The sequence below is a fragment of the Lissotriton vulgaris genome, chromosome 7 (genome assembly GCF_964263255.1).
Source record: "Lissotriton vulgaris chromosome 7, aLisVul1.2, whole genome shotgun sequence".
Lineage (NCBI taxonomy): Eukaryota > Metazoa > Chordata > Amphibia > Caudata > Salamandridae > Lissotriton > Lissotriton vulgaris.
The window spans coordinates 1,031,237,146-1,031,258,313 of record NC_141695.1 but is presented as its reverse complement, the minus strand read 5'-3'; the positions used below and the strand labels follow the sequence as shown (position 1 = coordinate 1,031,258,313).

The 21,168-nt window shown below is 46.6% G+C and overlaps 1 protein-coding gene across 3 annotated transcripts in view; it reads right to left on the bottom strand.

Annotated features, from left to right (window-relative positions):
• Positions 1-21,168, bottom strand: part of ANKHD1 (ankyrin repeat and KH domain containing 1) — a 1,478,908-nt gene that overhangs the window by 687,409 nt on the left and 770,331 nt on the right. For all 3 annotated transcript variants that reach the window (XM_086931463.1, XM_086931465.1, XM_086931464.1), the window contains exon 23: positions 3,208-3,303. In XM_086931463.1, coding sequence (XP_086787589.1) covers positions 3,208-3,303 — 96 coding nt within the window. The remainder of the gene's footprint in view (positions 1-3,207; positions 3,304-21,168) is intronic.

The following is a 21,168-nucleotide window of genomic DNA, read 5'->3' as shown; positions in this document are numbered from 1 at the left end:
AATACATTCACCCCAGTACAGAGATCTGGGCTTAAATCCATTGTTCTTTTGCTCACCATTTGCCACTCGTTTAGAATGTCAGCTTAAGGCAGCAACCCCATATAAAATCGAGATAAAAGGTACTAGCTGTGCAATGTCTAGAATTTCTTTTTTATTTGGTTTGAAGTCCACAGACTGCCCTGAAAGTTTACCTAAGAGTATCGCAGAATGGAAAGTAAACGTCATAATTTTAGCTGGCTCCCCGAAAAATTCTGGAAAACGGATGTGATTTACGACAGTCTTTTCTGCATGGCTTGTACAGCCCAGCTGTCCAGTAGATGCTGCGGGGTATTGCCTTCGAATAAGACCTTTCCCTCAACGTTCCTTAAACACAACTTTGGAAATGAGTTTTTATCTCTAGTGATGCTAATTAGGTGGAATGTGAACACCTGCAGTGACGAGGCTCATGGCAGTTGTGATTATTCACTAGCATGCAAGTGCAATGAGGCTCCCCAAGCTGTCTTTACGTGGATAGCCTGGTATTGCATTTTTTGTTGTCTGTGGTGTATCGGGCCATCAATGTAGTCATTTCTTTATATGCACACTCTTCTTGTTATCTTGTAAATGTAAATGTACAGGAATTTATATAGCGCAAATCACCGAGCGGTTTCTAAGCGCTTGCTTAGGGAACCCGTCCTGGTATTCCCCTGTGAGATAACCCCGGCAGGGTATCCGCAAGGTGAAAGCCAGGCATCCCGCCGCGAGGGGCCGTTGTGGAGATTAAGCAAGCTATTGCCCAGAGTCGCAGAGTGTGAACCCATGAATCAAGTAGGCACCAGAGCAAGAATTGTCGAGTCCATGGACATTTTAAACTCAAGACCCCACCGAGCCGGGAATTGAACCCTGGTCCCGGGCTGACCTCTGCTTCCAGGTCTGCCTCCTCTAACCAGTGAGCCACACTTCCCCCCCATCTTTCTACTTTTCTACTCACCCCCCCCCCCCAACCCGTTTCCACTTAACATTGTCGTTCTGTTGGCACTGATTTAACCCTCATGTCACAACTCCCTGTATGTATTTGCAGATTCAGTCCTCCGTTGACTGCACATCTGCCAGATGCTTTATAAGACTCCATTGTTTTACTGAAACAACTCTCACTGATATGCATTTTACGCTTGGTGTCCGAGGTTATTCAAAACGGAGAGAGGAAGGGCTACAAAGAGAAGGAAACGTGAGGCTACATCATTTGGAAGATTTCAGGCATCTGCAGAAGGGCTCTGCGCACATGCATACCTCAATTAAGAAGAGTATCAGTTGCAGAGTATCAGTTGCAGAATCTCATCCAAGCGCTCATCAAGTTCACAGAGCTGAAAAACGTTCACAAAGTTAAATACAAAGTACGAAGAACTACTGAAAGTTAGCAAGCATGATGCGCTATAGGCTTATTATTAAATATGGTGACATGGGAGTGAGGTATCCAAGAGGCAGACTGTTTATCTGCAGTAAAATGTCGAGAACGAATGGTACATGATACTTTAAATAACTGTTTATTGAAGTGTCATTTCAAACTACAGCATCACATTTTAGCGTCTTTGGTATTGGTGGATTATTTTAGAATGGCAGATATAGGTTCAGTAGCTACTGTTTTAGAATAAGTTATCTATGATTGGATCAACGTAGACCCCATATAGTGTATTTATGTGTAGGATTAGTCAGACATTTAATGTTGGGAAGGTACCACCCTGTTGCAGGGCTGATCTCTTCTACAGGGAAACACTGAAACTACTGGCCAGACTGTCAGATCGGTGCCCTAGAGGTACTAAATATGCCCTCTTCTAACCTCCCTGGATTGGGTGTGGGGCCAACACTATAAAGTGGATCCCATGATTCTTTTGAGGTTTGTGGATCTCGTTGTGTACAGTCTAATCTATCCTTCATATTCAAAATGGGTTGGGGACTTCCAAATTTGCAATGATCCCTTCTTACAATGTTAGAGTTCGGTGCATTTTTCAGCCATACCTACAAGTGGTGCTGACATGATACTTCAGTGAGGGCAAGGAAGGGGATGAAAATAAAGATGTCACAATATCTATCCTATTGGCAACATCGGTGTCATGTCTCAACCAGATACTTTCCTTTCAGGGACCTGCGCTTGCAGGAACTTCTAGGGTTTACATCTGACACATGATGAGTTGCAAGCTTGTTAGTTAGCTTTTCATTGTTCAGGAACTTGTACTTTGCTACAAGCTTGTTGAGTGAGGAACAGATTGGTCACACAAAGTTAACAATTAATTCCATTAAGTACACTGATTAGGTGGTTGCATAGCAGGAACGGTGCTCTGGTTCCTTCAAGTGTTGAAGCACTACAATAGCAGGCACTTGAAAAGGGGAAAGAAAACCTAGGCAGGTCACATAAGGTACACATGCAGCGTTATTAAATGTGCAAAAAAAACTCTGCAGTGGAACAGCTATAAAGACTCAGTTTCTAGACATCACTAAGTGGAAGGATACCCACAGTTTGAGAATGGCAAATAATCAGGACGTTACAGTATCATAATTACACAGACCATACACAACTAAACCTAGGCGCCTTAACTAGGGTCAGAAGTAAACGCCAGAATCATACATGACAACTTCTTGACAATCAAGAGCACTTCAGAGCCGTGCTAAGCATTAATGTAGTATACAAATGCTGATAATATACCTCATAGCCTCTTGGGCTTTGCTCAATTTATTCAGCGTGCTGGGACAATTTTCCTTCACGGCAGAATAGATTTGTCATATCAGTAAGTATGAGAATTCTCAGAGACCGTGATTTAGCATATAGGAAGTAAACAGTCCTCTGAAAGCCTTTACAGATCTGGCAATGCTGTTAGCTAGAATGCACAGCATACCCACAAAGCTAGACTGACAGAGAATGCGGAAGACAAATACATTTGGGAATTCTCAATATTATTTTGCCTATTAGTGTACCACAGCAAAACATCTTATTCACCAGTAAAAAAGTGCAACCTTAGGTGCATTTAATGGCAAATGTAGATAGAAGTGTTAAAGAGTGGTGTACCAAGGGAAATCTCTGGCTGTGATAAAGCATACACGAAGGGAGGTACGTGAAAACAACATGGGTTCTTAAGTAAGAAAAAAAAATTACCATTAAGGATGTATGGATGCATAATACTCACGTAAACTAAGTTTGAACAACAACGTTTTACATTTTAATCATAGACCTACCTTGTCAGTGATGGTTGCTATATATCGCATGCATTCAATGTCAGAAGGAAACTGATTAACTTCCTTCACTAAGTACTGGACTACTTTTATATGGCCCTGTGGGAAAAAATATCCTGTAGTTAGAAGAATGCATAATGTTGCAGGTTAACATCTATGGGTCATAGTAAAAGCAAGATGGCAAAAGGGATATTTCACTCGGTTTCTAATGACAATATTTAATATGAAAACAATACACTTAATTTTATAGTGACCCCTGATCTTGATACATCAGCTCTTTTCTTTAACATTCAGGAATTCTGAGTCAGGAGTGGAAATGAGTTTATAGCAGCTAATTACAAGCTCTGAACAACAAGCCTGTATGTATCATATGTGGCAAGCATCCCCACCCTTTTATGTATGTCTTCCAAGTACCTTCTCGACTATCTTTTCAGTTGTTAGGTAAAGAAAAAAAGACTATGAACAGTAACAAAGTGAACATCAATACTACCTTATCTTAGTATATCTTTGCTATTTACCATTTTCATGAGTAGATCTAAAATAAATGAAAATGATAAAGAGAGCAGGGAACTGAACAGGCAGCTGAACTTATTACAATGCAAAAAAAGGCTGAAAAGAAAGGTTTGTCAAATTAGGTATGGCTGTTGCAGGATATGGTCTGGAGAATGCATGTAAAGTCATCATTATAGCTGCCCAGCAGAAATCGGACTTATGGCATGACCACTGATCATGGCACCAACCCCAAATTTAGTCTGGTGCTGTATGCACAGCAAAATAATGGAGCATAATCTTCATGCAATGTGCGACAGTGGGTATCCATTTATCAATGGCAGCCTCAGCTGCCACTGGGTCAGCATCATTGCCTCCACAAGTCGCACATTGTTGGCCAGAAGAGCGCAGACCACTCCTAAGGCAAGAAAAAAAGGCAATACTTGCCTATCAGATTTTATAAAAGGTAAAAGGACAATCTACTAGTTTCGATGGAACAATACATCTGAAAGAAAGGTTAAATGAATTGTGAAACATTTGCCCTTATGGAAAACTGCAAAGGTGCTGACCCTTGCTCTTCACTACTGTGCCTAGTTGAAGTCATTGAAAAAGGAGCCTCCATGTAGTAAGCTTTAAGCCTTATGAAGTGAACGGTTGTAAGCAAGTGGCTCTATATATACTGGATCAAAGTAAGGTACAGTGTGTATAGAGTCCCCAATCCCCAGAGGTATAATAGAGGTTAAAGGCAGATATGACCTTTCTCTCTAAAGTGGTAGCTTGGTCGAGCAGTACAGCAGTATCAGAGGACAGTGTAAAGCATTTGTTGTACACACTCAGTCAGTAAAAAGTTTCACACACTCAAGAACTGAACTCTAGGCAAATTGTTTTTATATCAAAAGATATGGTTGTTTTATTTTAGAACCAACAGGTATCAAAATATACTTTTCTCTATATGAGTCACTTTAGGTAATTACTTTGCAGAAAGGCAATAGACTTTGAAAGTACAATAGCTACAGTGGTTGCATTAGGCAACACAATTCTAAACACAATTTAACATTGAGCTCAATGGGGTTTTCTGCATAAATGCAGTTGATTACTTTAAGGATTACTTTACTAACCACAGGACTGGATCCTGGACACAGTCCAAGGACCTAAGTTGTAAACAGTTAAGTAAAAGCGTTTTGGTTACAGTTGTGATTTTTAAAGAGTATATAATGTATTTTCAAAGTTGACACTTCGAAACTTTTCAGTGAAAAACTAGCAATGGTATCCTATGGAAGGAAATTCAAGTCACAGGTAAAGTGTGTTCTCGTTACTTTTATAATCTATTACTGGACTCCTAGGTTCAGCACTAGGACCTCTACCTAAGGCAGGTAAGTAATTACGTTTTAGTAGTTGGGACGATTTTTAAAGAATATTTGTAGTTTGCAAAAATCGATAGAAGAAATTTCACAGAAAAACAGTCAATGGTTTCCTATAGAAGAAAATCCAGGTAACTGGTAAGTACTGTTAGGATTACTCTTGCAGTTCAGTACAGGGCTGAAAGGTACGGTACTGTCTTCTCTCCTGATCACAGGTGAGTAATTAGATATTCGGTTGATTTTAGATAAATATTTTAAAGTTTCAAAACTCCACACTGTCACCAGTCAAGTCAAGTATAGCTTTATTCGATTTTTTTTTTAAAAAAAACATAAAAGCATGTTAATTAGAAAAGGTACACATGTAAACATTATATACAGCAGCAGATTATACATAAAAACAATTTTTTTCTTTGTGGGCACCAATAGATTATTACTACTTTAAATAAGCATCATTAGAGTTTACAGCATTGATTTCCTATACTTGATTACACTTTTTAAATATGACAGCATCACACAAATTGTTAATTCATTGTCTAGGCGTTGCAGCTTCAAAAAAGCCACTTTACTCTGTCTCGGCCCTTGGTCTCTTAAAAACGATTTAAAAAATCTTTTCCGAGGCGTCAAATAGTATTTGCAGAAAAGAGTAATATGAATAGTTGTTTGTATAGATCGATCATCACATGGGCAAAATGTTAGGTTGTGAGACCAGTCATTTACCTCTGGGAAGGTAATCATCCTATGTAGTATCCCTATACGAAATCGTGTTAGCAACATCCTCTCATAGCTACCCTGCAGACAAGATAGATACAACTGCAACCCTGGGCTTGAAAGAGTAAGATAATTCTCCATGACAGTCCTTTTTTCCATTTATTTCTGCTAGGAATGCCATATAGTCGGATTTTAGAGTTTTTTTACTTATACATTTCATACTTCCCAACTTTTGTGACATGTCCTTGATGTGACTTAGCCAAGGGATAAGAGGAGATCTTTCAAGTTCCATACAGTCTTATCACTTCACGATTGAAGCTCGCCTCTTCTGTCACCCAGATTTTATGCCATAGTAGAAGAGGGTATGATTTAATTATGTCCGACCGGTACGGTAGACCCACCTCTGAATGACAAACATAATTGGAAGTTGATTTGGGGATAGCCAATAAATAAGTTAAAAAGGCATTTTCGCATTGCTGTAGGCCCACTACATTTGCATAACCCCAGATACCAGCTCCATATACCGCTGTAGAGACACATTTTGCCGTATCGAATATGCTACTTACCAGTATGCATCTGTTCTTGGCATGTAGGGCTGCTGACATTCATATCTGTGCATAGATCGCCGCCTAGTGTTGGGTCCGGATGATTGCACATTGTTGTCCTGGAAGAGTCTTCGAAGTATCACGAGATAGGTGGCTCCTCCCCTGGACCACAGTGCGCATGGGCATCCTCTCCATCCTCAGATTGTTTTTCGCCATTGTGGTAGAGATGGAGTGTAGTACAATGACCATGCTAAGTGTAATTCTGAGTGCTGCAGCCACTACAGACGCCGGGGAGGAGGGCGGGCGATATGAATGGCAGCAGCCCTACGTGCCAAGAACAGATGCATACTGGTAAGTAGCATATTCGGTTCGAGGCATGTGGGCTGCTGAATTTATATCTGTGCATAGAATATATAGCAGTCCCTCTTCTTAGCAGCGGCTGCCCGTGCCAGCTGCAGCAGTCTGAAAAAGTGTTTTTAGAACAGCCTGTCCTACAGCTGCCTGCTGTTTGGAGTGCACATCTACACAGTAGTGTTTAGTAAATGTGAGTATGGTAGACCATGTGGATGCTCTACAGATCTCCTCTAAAGGAATGTTACCAAGGAAAGCCATGGAAGCCCCCAACTTTCGTGCTGAGTGGGCTCTTGGGGGAATCGTTAATGTGCGCTTAGCCTTTTCATAGCAAATCTGTATGCACTTAACGATCCACCTGGCTATACCTGCTTTTGAAATGGGGTTGCCTTTGTGTTGTGGGGAAAAGGCAACAAACAGTTGTTTTGTCTTCCTGAAATCTTTTGTCCTATCTATGTAGTACATGAGAGCTCTTTTGACGTCTAGTGTGTGAAGCATTCTCTCCGCCACTGAATCTGGAAGAACACTGGCAGTTCTATAGTTTGATTCATATGGAACTGTGAAACTACTTTAGGCAGAAACTTAGGGTTAGTGCGTAGCACCACCCTGTTGGAGTGAATATGTATGAATGGCTCTTGGATAGTTAGTGCTTGAAGTTCACTAACACGTCGTAGCGATGTGATTGCTATTAGCAAAGCTACTTTCCACGTCAAGAATTGTATCTCGCAGGAGTGTAGAGGATCAAAAGGTGGTCCCATCAGTCTGGTAAGGACCACATTCAGGTTCCATACAGGTGCCGGTAGGTGTCTGGGACGAATAACTCGCTTGAGTCTCTCTAGAAAAGCTTTGATGGCAGGTACTCTGAAAAGTGAGAGATGCTGCCTGTTTTGGAGATAAGCTGCTATTGCGAATGGAAGCATAGGCTAGATTGCATTTGAATAGATGTAACAGATAACATATGTTGCGAGTAGATGCATCTAGCGGATTAATGTCGTTGTTGGCACAATAAATGACAAACCGCTTCCATTTCGCCGCATAACATGCTCTAGTGGTGGGCTTTCTTGCCTCCCTTATGATATCCATACAGTCAGGAGTCAGGTTGAGGTAGCCAAATTCTAAGACTTCAGGAGCCAGATCGCCAGGTTGAGCTGTTATCTGGATGCTGAATGTCGCCATGGCTCTGTGTCAAAAGCCTGGGCCTAAGGTGCAGCCTTTGATGCGGTACCACGGAGAGTTCTAGAAACGTGGTGTACCATGGTTGGCGTGCCCAAGTCGGAGCAACCAGGATGAGAGTCATTGAGTGTTGCTTCAGTTTGCGTGCCACTAGCGGTATTAGCGGTGCTGGGGGAAAAGCGTACGCAAATATGCCTGACCAGTTCATCCATATCGCATTTCCCTGCGACTGTGGGTGTGGGAACCTGGCGGCAAAGCTTTGGCATTTTGCCTTTTCCCTTGTGGCGAATAGGTCTATCTCTGGATGACCCCACTGCTGGAAGTACGGGCGGAGTACTGATGGATGTAACTCCCACTCGTGCATCTGGTGGCTGTGCCTGCTGAGCAGGTCCGCCATCTGATTGTCCATGCCTGGGAGGTGTTCCGCCATGATCTGAGCCAGATAAGACAACTGTGGAGAGTGTGTACCTCCCTGCTTCTGTATGTAGTACATGGCCGTCATGTTGTCCGTCCGGATCAACACTACCTTGTTGCACAAATGTACTTTGAATGCTTTCATTGCCATGAAGATAGCCATCAGTTCCAGAAGGTTGATGTGCATCTTCTGCTGTGCTGTCCATAGTCCCTGCACTGTGTAGTGGAGTACATGAATTCCCCATCCCTGGAGAGATGCGTCCCTCGTCAGTATAATCTGTGGCACAGGCTCTTGGAACGGTCGGCCCCTGCAAAGGTTTTGTGGTTTCCACCAATGCAGAGAGTTGTATGCGCGACCGGTCACCAACACTAGGTCTTTCAATTGTCCGTGAGCCTGATTCCACTGACGTGCCAAGCACTCCTGAAGCGGACGCATGTGTACTCTCACGTGCGGGACTATGAAGATGCAGGAGGCCATCATGCCTATCAACTGCATGAACACTCGTGCTGGAAGCGAGTGTTGTGGTTTGAATTTCCGTATCAGCAATTGCATGCTGTTGATCCTCACTGAATTTGGCTGTGCTTTGGCTGCCAGAGAGTCTATTGTCGCGCCCAAGTACTGCCATACGTGGGCGGGCTGAAGGTGGGACTTTGGATAATTCAGTGAAAACCCCAGATCGTGAAGAAGGTGAATGGTGCGGGACATGTGGGTGGCACATTGCTGGGCCGACTTTGCTTGGATAAGCCAGTCGTCCAGATGTGAACGTTCTGTCTCCGTAGGTGTGCAGCCACTGTCGCCAGGCACTTGGTAAACACCCTGGGTGCTGTCGTCACTCCGAAAGGGAGGACCTTGAACTGATAATGTTGATCCTGAATGGTAAATCTGAGATATTTTCTGTGTGACGGGTGTAGCGGTATATGGAAATATGCATCCTTCAGATCTAGTGTTGCGAGGAAATCTCCCTGACTGAGCAACGGTAGAACCTGCTGTAATGTGAGCATGTGAAAGTGTTCTGATAGGATGTACTGGTTTAGGGACCTGAGGTCCAGTATGGGTCTGAGGGACCGTCCTTTTTTGGGATCAAGAAGTACAGCGAGTACACCCCTGTACCTTTTTGTTCCACAGGCACGAGCTCTATGGCTCCTTTTTGCAGCATGCTGACTACCTCCTGCTGCAATAACTGTAAATGCTCTGCGGACATAGGACGGTGTCTTGGGGGTATGTTGAGTGGAGTGGACGTTAACTCCAGACAATAACCGTACTGGATAAGCTGCCTCACCCACCTGTCTGTAGTGATGGATTTCCAGACCAGCAGGAACTGTTGTAGTCTCCCCCCGACCGGTGTGGTATGGTCGGGGGGCAGGCACTGTTTGTTAGTGGCGGAGGATCGGGAGTTGTTTCCACGACCTCTGTCCTTGGTGCTGTTTCCACGATAGCCACCCCTATTGTTCTTGTTGTAGGTGGTCTGCGTGCCTCCTTTACTGTATTGTGTCTGCTGGGACACCTGGCCTCTGGAAGCTCCTCTATTGTTAGAGCGACAAAAAGACCCACCCCTAAACTGCTGCGACTGTAGAGCCCCTATAGACTTTGCAGTCTCTGTGTCCTTCTTAATTTTTTCTAAGGTGGTGTCCACTTCTGGGCCAAATAAGTAATCAGGGTTAACCGGCTGATTGAGTATGGTGGTTTGTATCTCAGGCTTGAAGCCGGAGATTCTCAGCCAGGCGTGTCTTCGTAACATAACACTTGTATTAATTGCCCTGGCTGCAGTATCTGCTGCGTCTAGCGCACACTTAATAGATGCATTTGATATAAGTTTCCCTTCTTGTATTAGCATCTCTGCTGCCTCCTTATACTCATCCGGCAAGTGTTGTAACAGGGTCTCTAGTGTATCATAATGAGCCCTGTCATATCTGGCTAAGAGTGCCTGTGTGTTGGAGATTCGCCAGACATTGGCCGCTTGAGCTGCCACCCTTTTTCCTGATGCTTTTAGCACTTTAGATTCCTTGTCAGGGCGAGTTCGCTCTTTTACGAGCATTGGAAACAACCAGAGAGTCCAACGGCAACGGTCCCTTGATATACGTAGGGTCCACAGGTGCTGGTTTGTATTTTTTTTCAATTCTGGGGTTTACTACCCTTGCCCTTGTGGTCTCCTTAAAGATGTCTCCAGCGTGTTCCAGGACACCTTTTAGCATGGGTAGAGTCTTGACAGTTCTCTCGGAGGTTGAGAAGGTGTCAAACAAAAAGTCCTCTTCAATAGGGTCAGCATGGAGCTGGACATCATGATTTTTTGCTGCCCTCTCAATAAGTGCATTAAACGCAGCCGTGTCTTCTGTAGGTGAGGTTTTAATAGCATAGACATGACTGTCGGGGCAGTTTGTGGATCCCCTGGGTCAACAGCGTCTGCCCAGGGTTCAGTGTGATCTTCTGGATCAGTGTCTACAGGATAACTGTAATACTCATTGTCACCATCCCTTACATTCACATCTGAATGTGTGGGTGAAATAGGAGCAGGATCTTGTCCATATGGTTGTAGAGGTTCAAAAAGAAGAGGTGACGTAGCAGAATCCCTCTTTTTCTTTAATGGAATTTTATATGACTCCATAGGCTGTTCTGGGGCGATCTTTCGCTCGAAAATGAAAAGTCTACCAGTCTCAGCGTCGATGAATTGCCTCGACTAATCTTCCTGCAGAGGCTGTCGATGCTTGGTGGCCCCTTCCATAGTTGTAGGCTTTGGCCCCATGGACACCTTTTTGGCCGCTTCGACGCCAGTCTTAGGGGCGAACGCCTTCGGTACCACTGTTGGCGACAGTGTGAACTTAATCGGTGCCGACGACTTTGGAGGTTTACTGACTGGCTTCGGGGGTGGAGTGGCCTTTGGTCCGACAGCAATAGCCTTCTCTTTAATGCGTTGCAGTGAGTCCAACACCTGCTTCGAAAAAGAGGCGGATGGCTGTGTTGACTCGACGGGGTCTTTAGAGCCACGCTAGTCGTGGACTCGAGGTCTTTACTGCCCTTAGCCTTGTCGAGTCGACGTTTAGGATCAAGAAGGTCTGAGTTTTGAGTCACTTGTTTGTGACTTCTTCGGGTCGATGTCCTTGACCATTTTCTTCGGTGCCCCGGCCTTCAGCTCGACACCCTTTAGCGACCTCCCCGGGTCGATAACACTCTTGTTTCGTAGGTGGTTCAGAAGCCTTCGATCCGACCAAAGTAATACGTACTTTCGGTTTCGATTTTGTTTCCGGTGTTTTCTGTTTTGTAGACACCGATGCTTTTAGTTTCGATTTCGATCGTTCAACCGATGGCTCGTTGGAAATGTCCGTAGCCGGGCCTTGAGGCGAGGCTGTAGAACTATGCGTTTGATCTCGGGTAAGGCCATGTGGCGATCCCTCGACCTGAGCCTTATAGAGTGTTTTAGTCTCGGCCCCCGTACCAACGGTTGGGCCTAGCTCCTCGCTAGAGCGATCTTCCACGGCCCCAAAGGCCTCATCGTTGTCTCCTACCTAGTCGACGACGTCTTAATTATCGACCATTTCCACATCTGCGTCGTAACTGGAGTAGATCTCCGATGCAGGATCAGACAGGTTCTCTTGAACTTCCTGCTCGACTCATCTTCCTCGGCATAGAAGATGTTCACCGGGTCAGGTGCCGTCTGCTGGGCCTCCTTTCGCGCTGCGCGTCGAAGGCGAATCGTCTTCTTGGAGCGGAACCGAGAACAAGCCAGCTGGCTTCGTCGTGATCTGGAGACAAGCACTTGTTGCACACCGGGTGGTCATCGATGTGAGGATACTTGGAGTTGCAAACGGGACATCTCTTGAACGGGCTCCGTTCCATAATGGATCGTTGATAAGGCCTCTGGCTTCGACCGGGCCTTTAGTGCTGAAAAGCTACGCGGCTCTTCTTGACGTCCGGCTCGAGGATAGAGCTGGAACAAGTACTGGGCACCGATCGCAAAGACAATACCAACGATAACTTTAGGCCTTTTGGCCAAATATAAAGTTGTTTTATCGATTCCGAACTTGAGTTAACAAATATACATCCGAACGCAATGGCGGAAAAAAACAATCTGAGGATGGAGAGGATGGCTATGTGCACTGTGGTCCAGGGGAGGAGCCACCTATCTCGTGATACTTCGAAGACTCTTCCAGGACAACAATGTGCAATCATCCGGGCCCAACACTAGGCGGCGATCTATGCACAGATATGAATTCAGCAGCCCACATCCCTCGAACATATAGTTATCAGTTCCGGGATTGGTTTATTTCCTAATTTACTTGCAAATGAAGCTAGTCCTCCAATTGCTCTGGAGAGCAAAGTTTTCCTCGTCTGGGTTGCTACTTGCCAGTTGCCGGAGCATGTAAAATGTATCCCCAAATAAGCAAAGCTATCCGTACATTCAATTTTATCGCTATTTATAAAAACATTGCATTTCTTCTTTAAAAAGGATTTCCCACATATCATACTAAATGTTTTTGAAATATTCACAAGGAAACCCCTTTCCTGCATAAAATTTACAAACTCTGTTACTGTTCTTTGCAAGCCAATTTGTGTTCTTGCCATTAAAACTGCGTCATCCGCATATAACAGTCAAATGTGTGCTCTGTCAATTTCCTTCCCAGGCTATTAATGTATAGTGAAAAGAGAAAGGGTGCGAGTATGCACCCTTGTCTCACACCCTTGGTTATTTTACATTTTTTTGAGCACTCCTCTGGTTTACCATACCGTACCCTTACCCGGCCTCCCTGTATAATTCTTTTATAAAAGATAAAAATACATGGGTCCACCCCCATGTCCTGTAAAATATCCCAAAGTTTGTGTATTACACAGTCGAGTGCTGTACTCAAATCAACAAAAGTTAGAAATATGTTACCCCTTTTTGCCCTGGTATACTTGTCGATAAGGTTCCAAGGTCCCTAATCCTTGTCTAAAGCCATATTGGAGCTTTGATAAAATTCCGTTCTCATCTGCCCACTGTTGCAACTTATTTAAAAGCACCCTCCCTACCACTTTCAATAACGAATCTAGGAGGGAAATTGGTCGGTAACACTTCGGGTTCCTCTCTATTACCCTTTTTAAAAATAGGGATGATAATAGAGTCTGACCATGACGGTATAAGACCATGTTGAGTACAGCTGACAAATACATTTTTAAAAATTGTAGCCCATAAATCTATTTTAGATTTATAAACATGGACAGGTACACCGTCCGGTCCTGGTGCTTTGCCCGCTGCACTTTCCTTGAGTGCCCTAAAAATTTCATCTAAGGAAATAGGAATATTCAAAGGAAAAATAGAATCCAATAAGTTCCCCTCAGGTGTTCGTTCTACAAAGTCGTTTCCATTTGCTTTGACCTTATCCTTCCTTATTGAACCCATCGGATTACCACTGCTAGTTTGTTCCTTATCATTGTATAAGTTAAAATAATATTCCACCCATTTATCCTCAGTAATGTCACCAGTCAATGTTATCCTATGAAAGTAAAGTGAGTTATCAGCTTTTGGATAAGTACTCGACTGGTGGAGTTAAGGTTCTGGGCATAGACTCAGGGGTCTCCCAGGGTCGGAAAGGTACAGTAGTTACACCCTCAGCGGCACAGGGGCAGCCGGGTGCAGAGAGAGTAGGCCCAGTGCAATCCCATGGAGGGTAGGGCGCCTTTGGTTGGTGGCTGCAAGCAAGCAGGCCACGCGGCTGTGGGAGCGGAGCTCCTGGTCAATTACTCGGGGCAAGTGGGGAAGTAGAGTAGGGTAGAAGTTGCACTTCCAGCGGCACTCGGGCGGCTGGGTGCAGGGTGCTTTTGAGCCGTCGGGCGCTCAATGTTATCCAACGGGAAAGTAAAAAGGTGATTAAAGGCTGCTGGCTCGGGGATGGAGATTCTTCAGGTGCGACCACCACGTCGAGAGGTAAGTTGGGATCCTGGAGAAGAGGTAGGTACCCCAAAGGAGGGCACAGGGGGCCGCAGGGCACCGGGTGCATGGGTGCCTTTTGGTGTCTGGAAATCTTACCCTCGGTTGGTCGCGGTTGGAGGGGTCCCTGGTTCTGAGGCTGCAGGCGTCGTCTGGGTCGTGGAGGAGGGGCACTGGACATTGGGTCTTAGTCGTCTGGGGGACGTCCTCGTGGCCTTGGATCACTGAGGCACAGGCCAGGCTTGGCGGGTGCAGAGTGGGCTGAATTTGCGGTTCCTGGCTCGCACCAGGGGTATTGCTGTTGGAGCAGAACCACTGCTCGTGGGAGTCCCAGTCGTTTGGAAGGTTCAAGGCAGGCAGGTCCTCCAGGGTTGTCAAGATTGCTGTCCGCTGGAGAAGCTGGAGTTTCACAGGAGCAGGTTCAAGGATCAACCGGCCTGTAGAGTTCTGGGGCCAAGTCAGTGGGCGTCGTCCTTTTCTAAGCAGCTGCACGGCAGGTCTTTGGGTTACTTGGTCTTCTTGTTGCAAATCAGGATCTGAGGATGGAAGGTTCGGGATGCCCCTACATACTACATTTAGGGGGGTTACAGGTATGGCAAGGGCAGGGACCAATGGGTCCCTGACCTGGGGTGAGTACACTCCCTAGTCTGCTCCTCTCCTGTGGGAGGGGGGCAGGAGCCTACCTGTGGTTGGGCAGGGCTCCCCATCTTCAAGATGGCCGGAGCCCGGAGTCATACTTCCCCTCGCCTTTCCCACCTGTGGGGTGGGGTTGGTATAGGCGGGCACACCCCCCTGCCTCACTTAATGTTTCCTGCCAGAGTGGAGGCCAGAACCAGTGGGGGCCAGTTGCTGGGTACAGCAAATGGTCTGGAGAAGCTCACAAGGGCGGTATGCCTTTGAAGCTTCCCCTGCCCATCGTGGGGGAGGAGGCCTGGCACCTCGTCCCAGGAAGTGCAATGTTTCAGGCCCGAGAGCGGCAGGCTCTCGACCCAGGGGTTCAGAAACATGTCTGGTGGTGGCAGCCTTTGTAGCCACACAGTCAGGACACTGGGAGTTGGTTAGGTTTCAGGGGGCATCTCTAAGATGCCCTCTGTCGTGCATTTTACATTAAATCCCACACTGGCATCAGTGCGGGTTTAATGTGCTGAGAAGTTTGATATCATACTTCTTGGTCTTCAGTGAAGCCATCATGGTGTTGTGGAGATCATAATAACGACCTCCCAGCAACATATACTCTCAATGGCAGCACTGCACTTACAGTGCCTAGGAATGGCCCTGGGTACTGTAGGGGCATAGGGCTCATGCGCCTGTGTCCACACCACTGGCATAGGGCACCCAGCTAGTGGGGTGACTAATGAATGCCAGGGCAGTGCGTTTGTGGGCATGGCACACAGGGATGTGTGTCATGTTCACTCTCGGGTTAGTTCTGTACTTCGGCACCCAGCCTGCAAAGGCAGTGTGTGGGTGTCAGGGTACAGGGCCCCTAAGGGTGGCACAATACGTGCTGCAGCCCTTAGGGGTTTTCTCTGATCACCATGCCCTGGGTACCATTTACCAGGGGGTGACAGGTGGCCAGAGATGCCAATTGGGTTTTAGTCTGAACACAGCTTTAGGGAAGGAACACGGGCCCTGGGCTCCTGGTTGGCAGGAGCCCAGGGCACGCTCAGTCAAAGCACATCAGCAATTCAGCAAAAAGTGGGGGCATACCCATGCAACGAAGATGGCACTTTCTCACAACAGTTTAAAAGCATTATTTATAAACCTGGTCCATACGAGGTTCAGGGCTCAGGAGGCAATTGCTATCTGATCAGAAACAATGTTATGTTTATGGTTAAGGAATCCAGTTAATTTAGTTTGTGGAAGACACACCAGTCCTGTCCTGATGGGCTCCATTTGGCTCTGTAGAAAGACGACCAGCAAATACCCAGTTGAAACCAGATCCCAAAATAAAGATGAATCGCCATCCACTCAGCAGGTGAGATGGGTGATGGTCTCTGCTACTGTCCAGTGATAGCATCCGAGGCATTTCTTCTTGAACTGAGTCATGGTGAACAATTTCCTGGCAGGTGTCAGGACTTTCAAGTTCTCTAAGCACAGACCTATGTGTGCAAAGGTTTGTTCAACATGAAACATGGTCTAAAGCCAAGCTTTCAAAAGGTACAACGCTTGCGCACCTAGCTGCTGCACTGCGAAAATTAGGACAAACTTTCCTCTTGAAGTAGAACATATTTTTCAAAGTACACCAATTTAATCCATAGTGTAAAAAACGATGTTCAATCGTCAAGTAATCCATAAATTCAAGGTTTGTAAAATCACCCGTGAGACAGCTAAGTTGAACCAGAATTCTTTATTCCGCATTTTCAAATGCCTTGTGCTGCAAATCCAGGCTTTTTACACAGGCACGTGCTGTCAACCATCCCTCGGAGCTGATAAGTTTAAACCCAATGCATTTCGAATTCTAATAATTCTTCATATGGGGTAGCTGTAACCAATCAGAAAGAGCTCCATAAACACCAATTCGAGAATGAGATTCACTAGTTGTCTACAAGATACAATATCAGCCCTGCATTCTGCCCAAATTTACCTGTGACAGCCCCTAATTAACCCCCCTCGTAAAAGTACATGATTCATCAAAAGTGGAATAAACGAAGCACTGCAGACCCTTCTCCTTACATTCACAGAAAATAAACTTTGCCCATTTACCTCGTAAAAAGTGATCGGCATAATAAACAAGTTAGTGCTTTCCTTTGTGTTAAAAAAATCTCCATTTCTTCTCCCTCCCGCCCAGACAGTTCTTAAAGCAAACTCCTACACATTTTCCTAATGAGCCCCCTAATTAACAAAAGACCTTGTGACCTGCTGTGTCCTATGATTACTCGTGGTGAAAATGCCTAATGCCTACGAATCCCATAATGCTCTAAGCTTCGACATAGTGTGGATCCACACTCTCCTCCCTCCAAGTACAAAAAGTCCTTACTCTGTGGAGGGCAAATGTGTGAATCTCAAAGCAGAAGAACCCAACTTGGCAGGGCTCTGGCTGATGCTATTTATATAAGAGAACACCCCAGGTTCTTTCTAATTATCTGGAGAACCCTTGGAATCAAAGATACTGGAGAAAAGGCATCCAAGACTGTCACTAACAAATCTAACGTACGAGTTACTTACCTTCGGTAACTATGTATCTGGTAGAGACGATTCTATCGCAGATTCCTTCACGTAGAATATCGCCAAGAGTGAGACTGGGTCCGGAAACTTTTTTGCCACCGGGGCGGGACGACATCATGCGCCTCCGCCCAGGCGTCGCCCGCGCACGTGCCATCAGCGAGGTCACATAAGACCTGCCCTTGCGCGCCTACGTCAGTTTTCTTCAGATAACTTTTCCGCACCACAACGGGGACCCACCAGATAAACTGTGGAAGCATGGGGACAGTGTGCGAAAAGCAGAAAATCTGGAAAGAAACGGTGACTAACAACACCACCCACAGTAGTGTCACACCGCAGAACCCAAGGCAGGGAAAGAAGAAGAAGAAGAAGCGAGCAGAGCCCTGCGCAACCACCTTGCCAGCACATAGACAGCCTCCTACCTCTGTGCCCCGGAGGAAAGGAACATGCGTAAGTAGATGGTACACATAGGAACCCAACATTCTCAACCTGAGCAAGGAAGGGGACCAGTCCCAACACATACAGGGACAACAAACCTCCAAGCCACCCCAACATAAAGAGCAACCACCCACAAGGGACAAGGACAAGACCTGGCCAGATGACCCTTAACCAGAGGATAGCAATGAAAGGAAGGGAGGGGATGAAGGACAGGGATAGAAGCAATCCCCCTATAAACCTCGAGTAGCCAGAGCAGCAGGGCACTGAAACACCAGGACCCCATGTAGGAGAGTAGGGTCTGCTTCCTATGGTCACCCCCACTTTTTGCTTTTGCTTTACTGGTTTTCGACTTGGATGTGGCTGTGGGCCTGCTAATCAGACCCACAGCCCAGATGCACACTCAAAATTCACCATGTACTCTAGGTACATCCACAATTGGGAATTGGTTCACCTTGTCAGCCCCTGTAGAAGTGTACCATAGGTACTCAGGGCATATGTGTAACCAAGGCCTACCAGGGGCTGCAGCATGTATTGTGCCACCCCTGGCTGGCCACTCAAATAGACACAACAGGCTGATCACTCAGCTGGGGCAAGGTTGTGTAACCACCCCTTGCTTAGGTGTAGTATTCCTATACCTACTTACAAATAGACACATAGTAACCTATAAGTCACTCCTATGGCAGGCCTTAACAATCCTGAAGGCAGAGTGCTTGGTTATGTGTGAGATGGTGCTCTAGCATGAGCCGAGCCTGTCTGCAGCTTTCGGAACCATGTCCTTATAGCGGTTCTACGATATTGCCATACCATATACTCTTAAGTGCATTATAATCGTCGCAGTTAATGCCAATTTTGGTTTGGCTTTATCAAAACATATCCTGCAAGGTGTCATACAATTTGGAATACTACCCCTCGTCAATTCTGGCGACGGGGGTAGCATTCCACCCTTCTAGAGGGAGAAGACATGTTAGTTCTTACTATCCCGGTTAAAGTTAACCAGAGCCCCAGCATCACAAAATGGATGCTGCTGCCACAGACACAAGTCTGACCTCCTGCTGCTGGGAGGCATTCCAGTCACGGAGGTTTGGACAATAGGTTTCCTACTTGGGGAGGTGCGAGCACCACCCCAGACAGGAGGATGTGCATTGGAACAGGGAGGGCTGAATAGAATCAGGCACTGCCTGGAGCACTCTAGGTGCTCCATGCATACCCCAGTTCAAACCGGTTGCTGGGGCACTCCAGCCCCAGCTCTGCCGCGAAACTACACAAAGGAAAGGGGGTGTAACCACCCCCCTTCCTGGTCCCACCCATAGGAGGGACCTAGTGAGCAAATCAGCTACCTTTAGTTGTATAAAGGTATGAGCTGACCCAGAAGACTTTAGATTAATCCTGGAATCGACTGAAGACGAAACCCTGGACCCTTCGACATTCATCCAAGCTGAAGACTGAAATATCTCCCTTGTGGCCAAGGAGTGACCACCCTGGGAAACCAGGCACCATCCAGCAACTCAACGGCTTGATTTGTCCCCGTTCGAAACCGAGCACAGAGCCTGACGAGACCTCGCCTCCTGGATCTCTGACCCCACTGCATGACTCCAGCACAGCTGAGCCCCGTGGAAGGCGTTGTTACCTGTGGAAGCAGGTATCTTGAAAAGTCGACAACTTGCTAACAGCACAGCTCCTGAGGCCTCCTCGAAGCTGTGCCCTGGGGACTGAGACACCCCGACACCGAGCTCTACCTGCACCGAAGACCAGCCCTCCACACTCCACGAGATCTGCGTGGGGCCCTTCTGCTTGTGTTCTGTTCGACGCGTTGTCCGGTTGCTGGCCCGTTGGCTAGTAGCCCCTGGCGACGATCCTTTTTGAAACTCCATCGCTGGTCTAGTTGGTCCAGACTGGCCTTTGCTTCCCTGCAAAGGTGAAGTACCTCAGACCCTCCTGGTCTGCGCCAGAAGCTCTTTGGGTATCCTGCGTGGGTTGCCTTTGCTTAGGCTTGTTGGGTCCGATCTTGAAGCCGACCCCCTCCATCTGCGAGAACCTTTGTGGGACAGCTCATCTCCAGCACCTGGTCGTCCTCGACGCCTCCTGGTCCACGTGGCTGCAACTACAAGCTTCACCTCAGCACCTGATTGCTCCTCGACGACGTCTGGTTCCTTCCTGGTTCCACCGGGTCACTGGCTAGTGACCTACACTCTGTCCCCTCTGCTTTCAGGTCCTCTTCATCCTCGATCCACCCTTGGATCCACCCGGACATCTTCCTCCTGGTCGCCTGCAGCATCTTTCTTCACAGGCTCCATAGACTTCAACGGCGAAACCAGACATCTCAACACCTATGCTACCGCTTCCTGTGGGTGAGATAACGCTAGTACTTCGGTGCTCCTGTAGGGATTGACTATCCTAGTGTCCAGTTTTGCTAGTTGTATCTTCCCCGTTAGACCGGAAGTGTCCTAAAACTCCATTACTTAACTTTTTAGGTTCCCATTGACTTTTTATTGACTCTCGCGTGAGAGTACTGACTCTGCACACGCCGCCTGTGGGCCTCCTACTCCTAACCTAAGGGTCAGATAGTTTAGCCCCAGCGATTCCCTAGGCCCTAGGCCACTTCCTTTCCCAAGTCGTGGTTCTTATACCAATCTCCCTCCTCCCCGGAATCAGTAAAATCGCAGAAAAACTAGTTAACAAAAAGCTTTCGCAGTTTCTGGAGACTAACAACTTGCTCAGAAGCTCGCAAACTGGATTCTGCCCAGGGCAGGGCACTGACATCGCCCTACTTGCAGCAGTGGAGGAGGCCAGAGCCCTTTTGGACGCAGGAGGATCAGTGGCAGTGATCCTCCTGGACCTCCGTGCTACCTTCGACACTGTCAACCATCGGGTCTTAATCCAGCAACTCAAGGACATCGGTGTTGAGGGCACTGCTCTGACCTGGTTCAAATCATTCCTTGGCCACCGCTCCTTTCAGGTCTGGGAGAATGACACCCGCTCTCCCGAAACCCCCCTCCAATGTGGTGTGCCCCAGGGCTCATCTTTAAGCCCGACATTATTCAATGTCTACATGTCCCCATTGGAGGAGGTCGTCATCCCGTTCGGAGTGAAAATCATCAGCTACGCTGATGACACTCAATTAGTGGTGTCTCTATCTTACCCAAACCAAGAACCATCGGACCTCTACAACTGTCTTGCAGAAATTCAAGGATGGATGAATAGTTCATCGCTGAAACTTAACGGTTCAAAGACAGACATTCTCCTCCTTGGCAAGAAGGGGCTATCCCTCTCCCCGAACATCTGGCCCTCCTGCTTGGGTGAACCCCCAGTCCCCAAGTCTGAGATCAAGAGCCTGGGAATCTGGCTGGAAAAAGACTTGTCTTTCAAGACTCAAGCCAAAAAAAAAAAAAAAAAAAAATAAAAAATAAAAAAAAAAAAATCGCT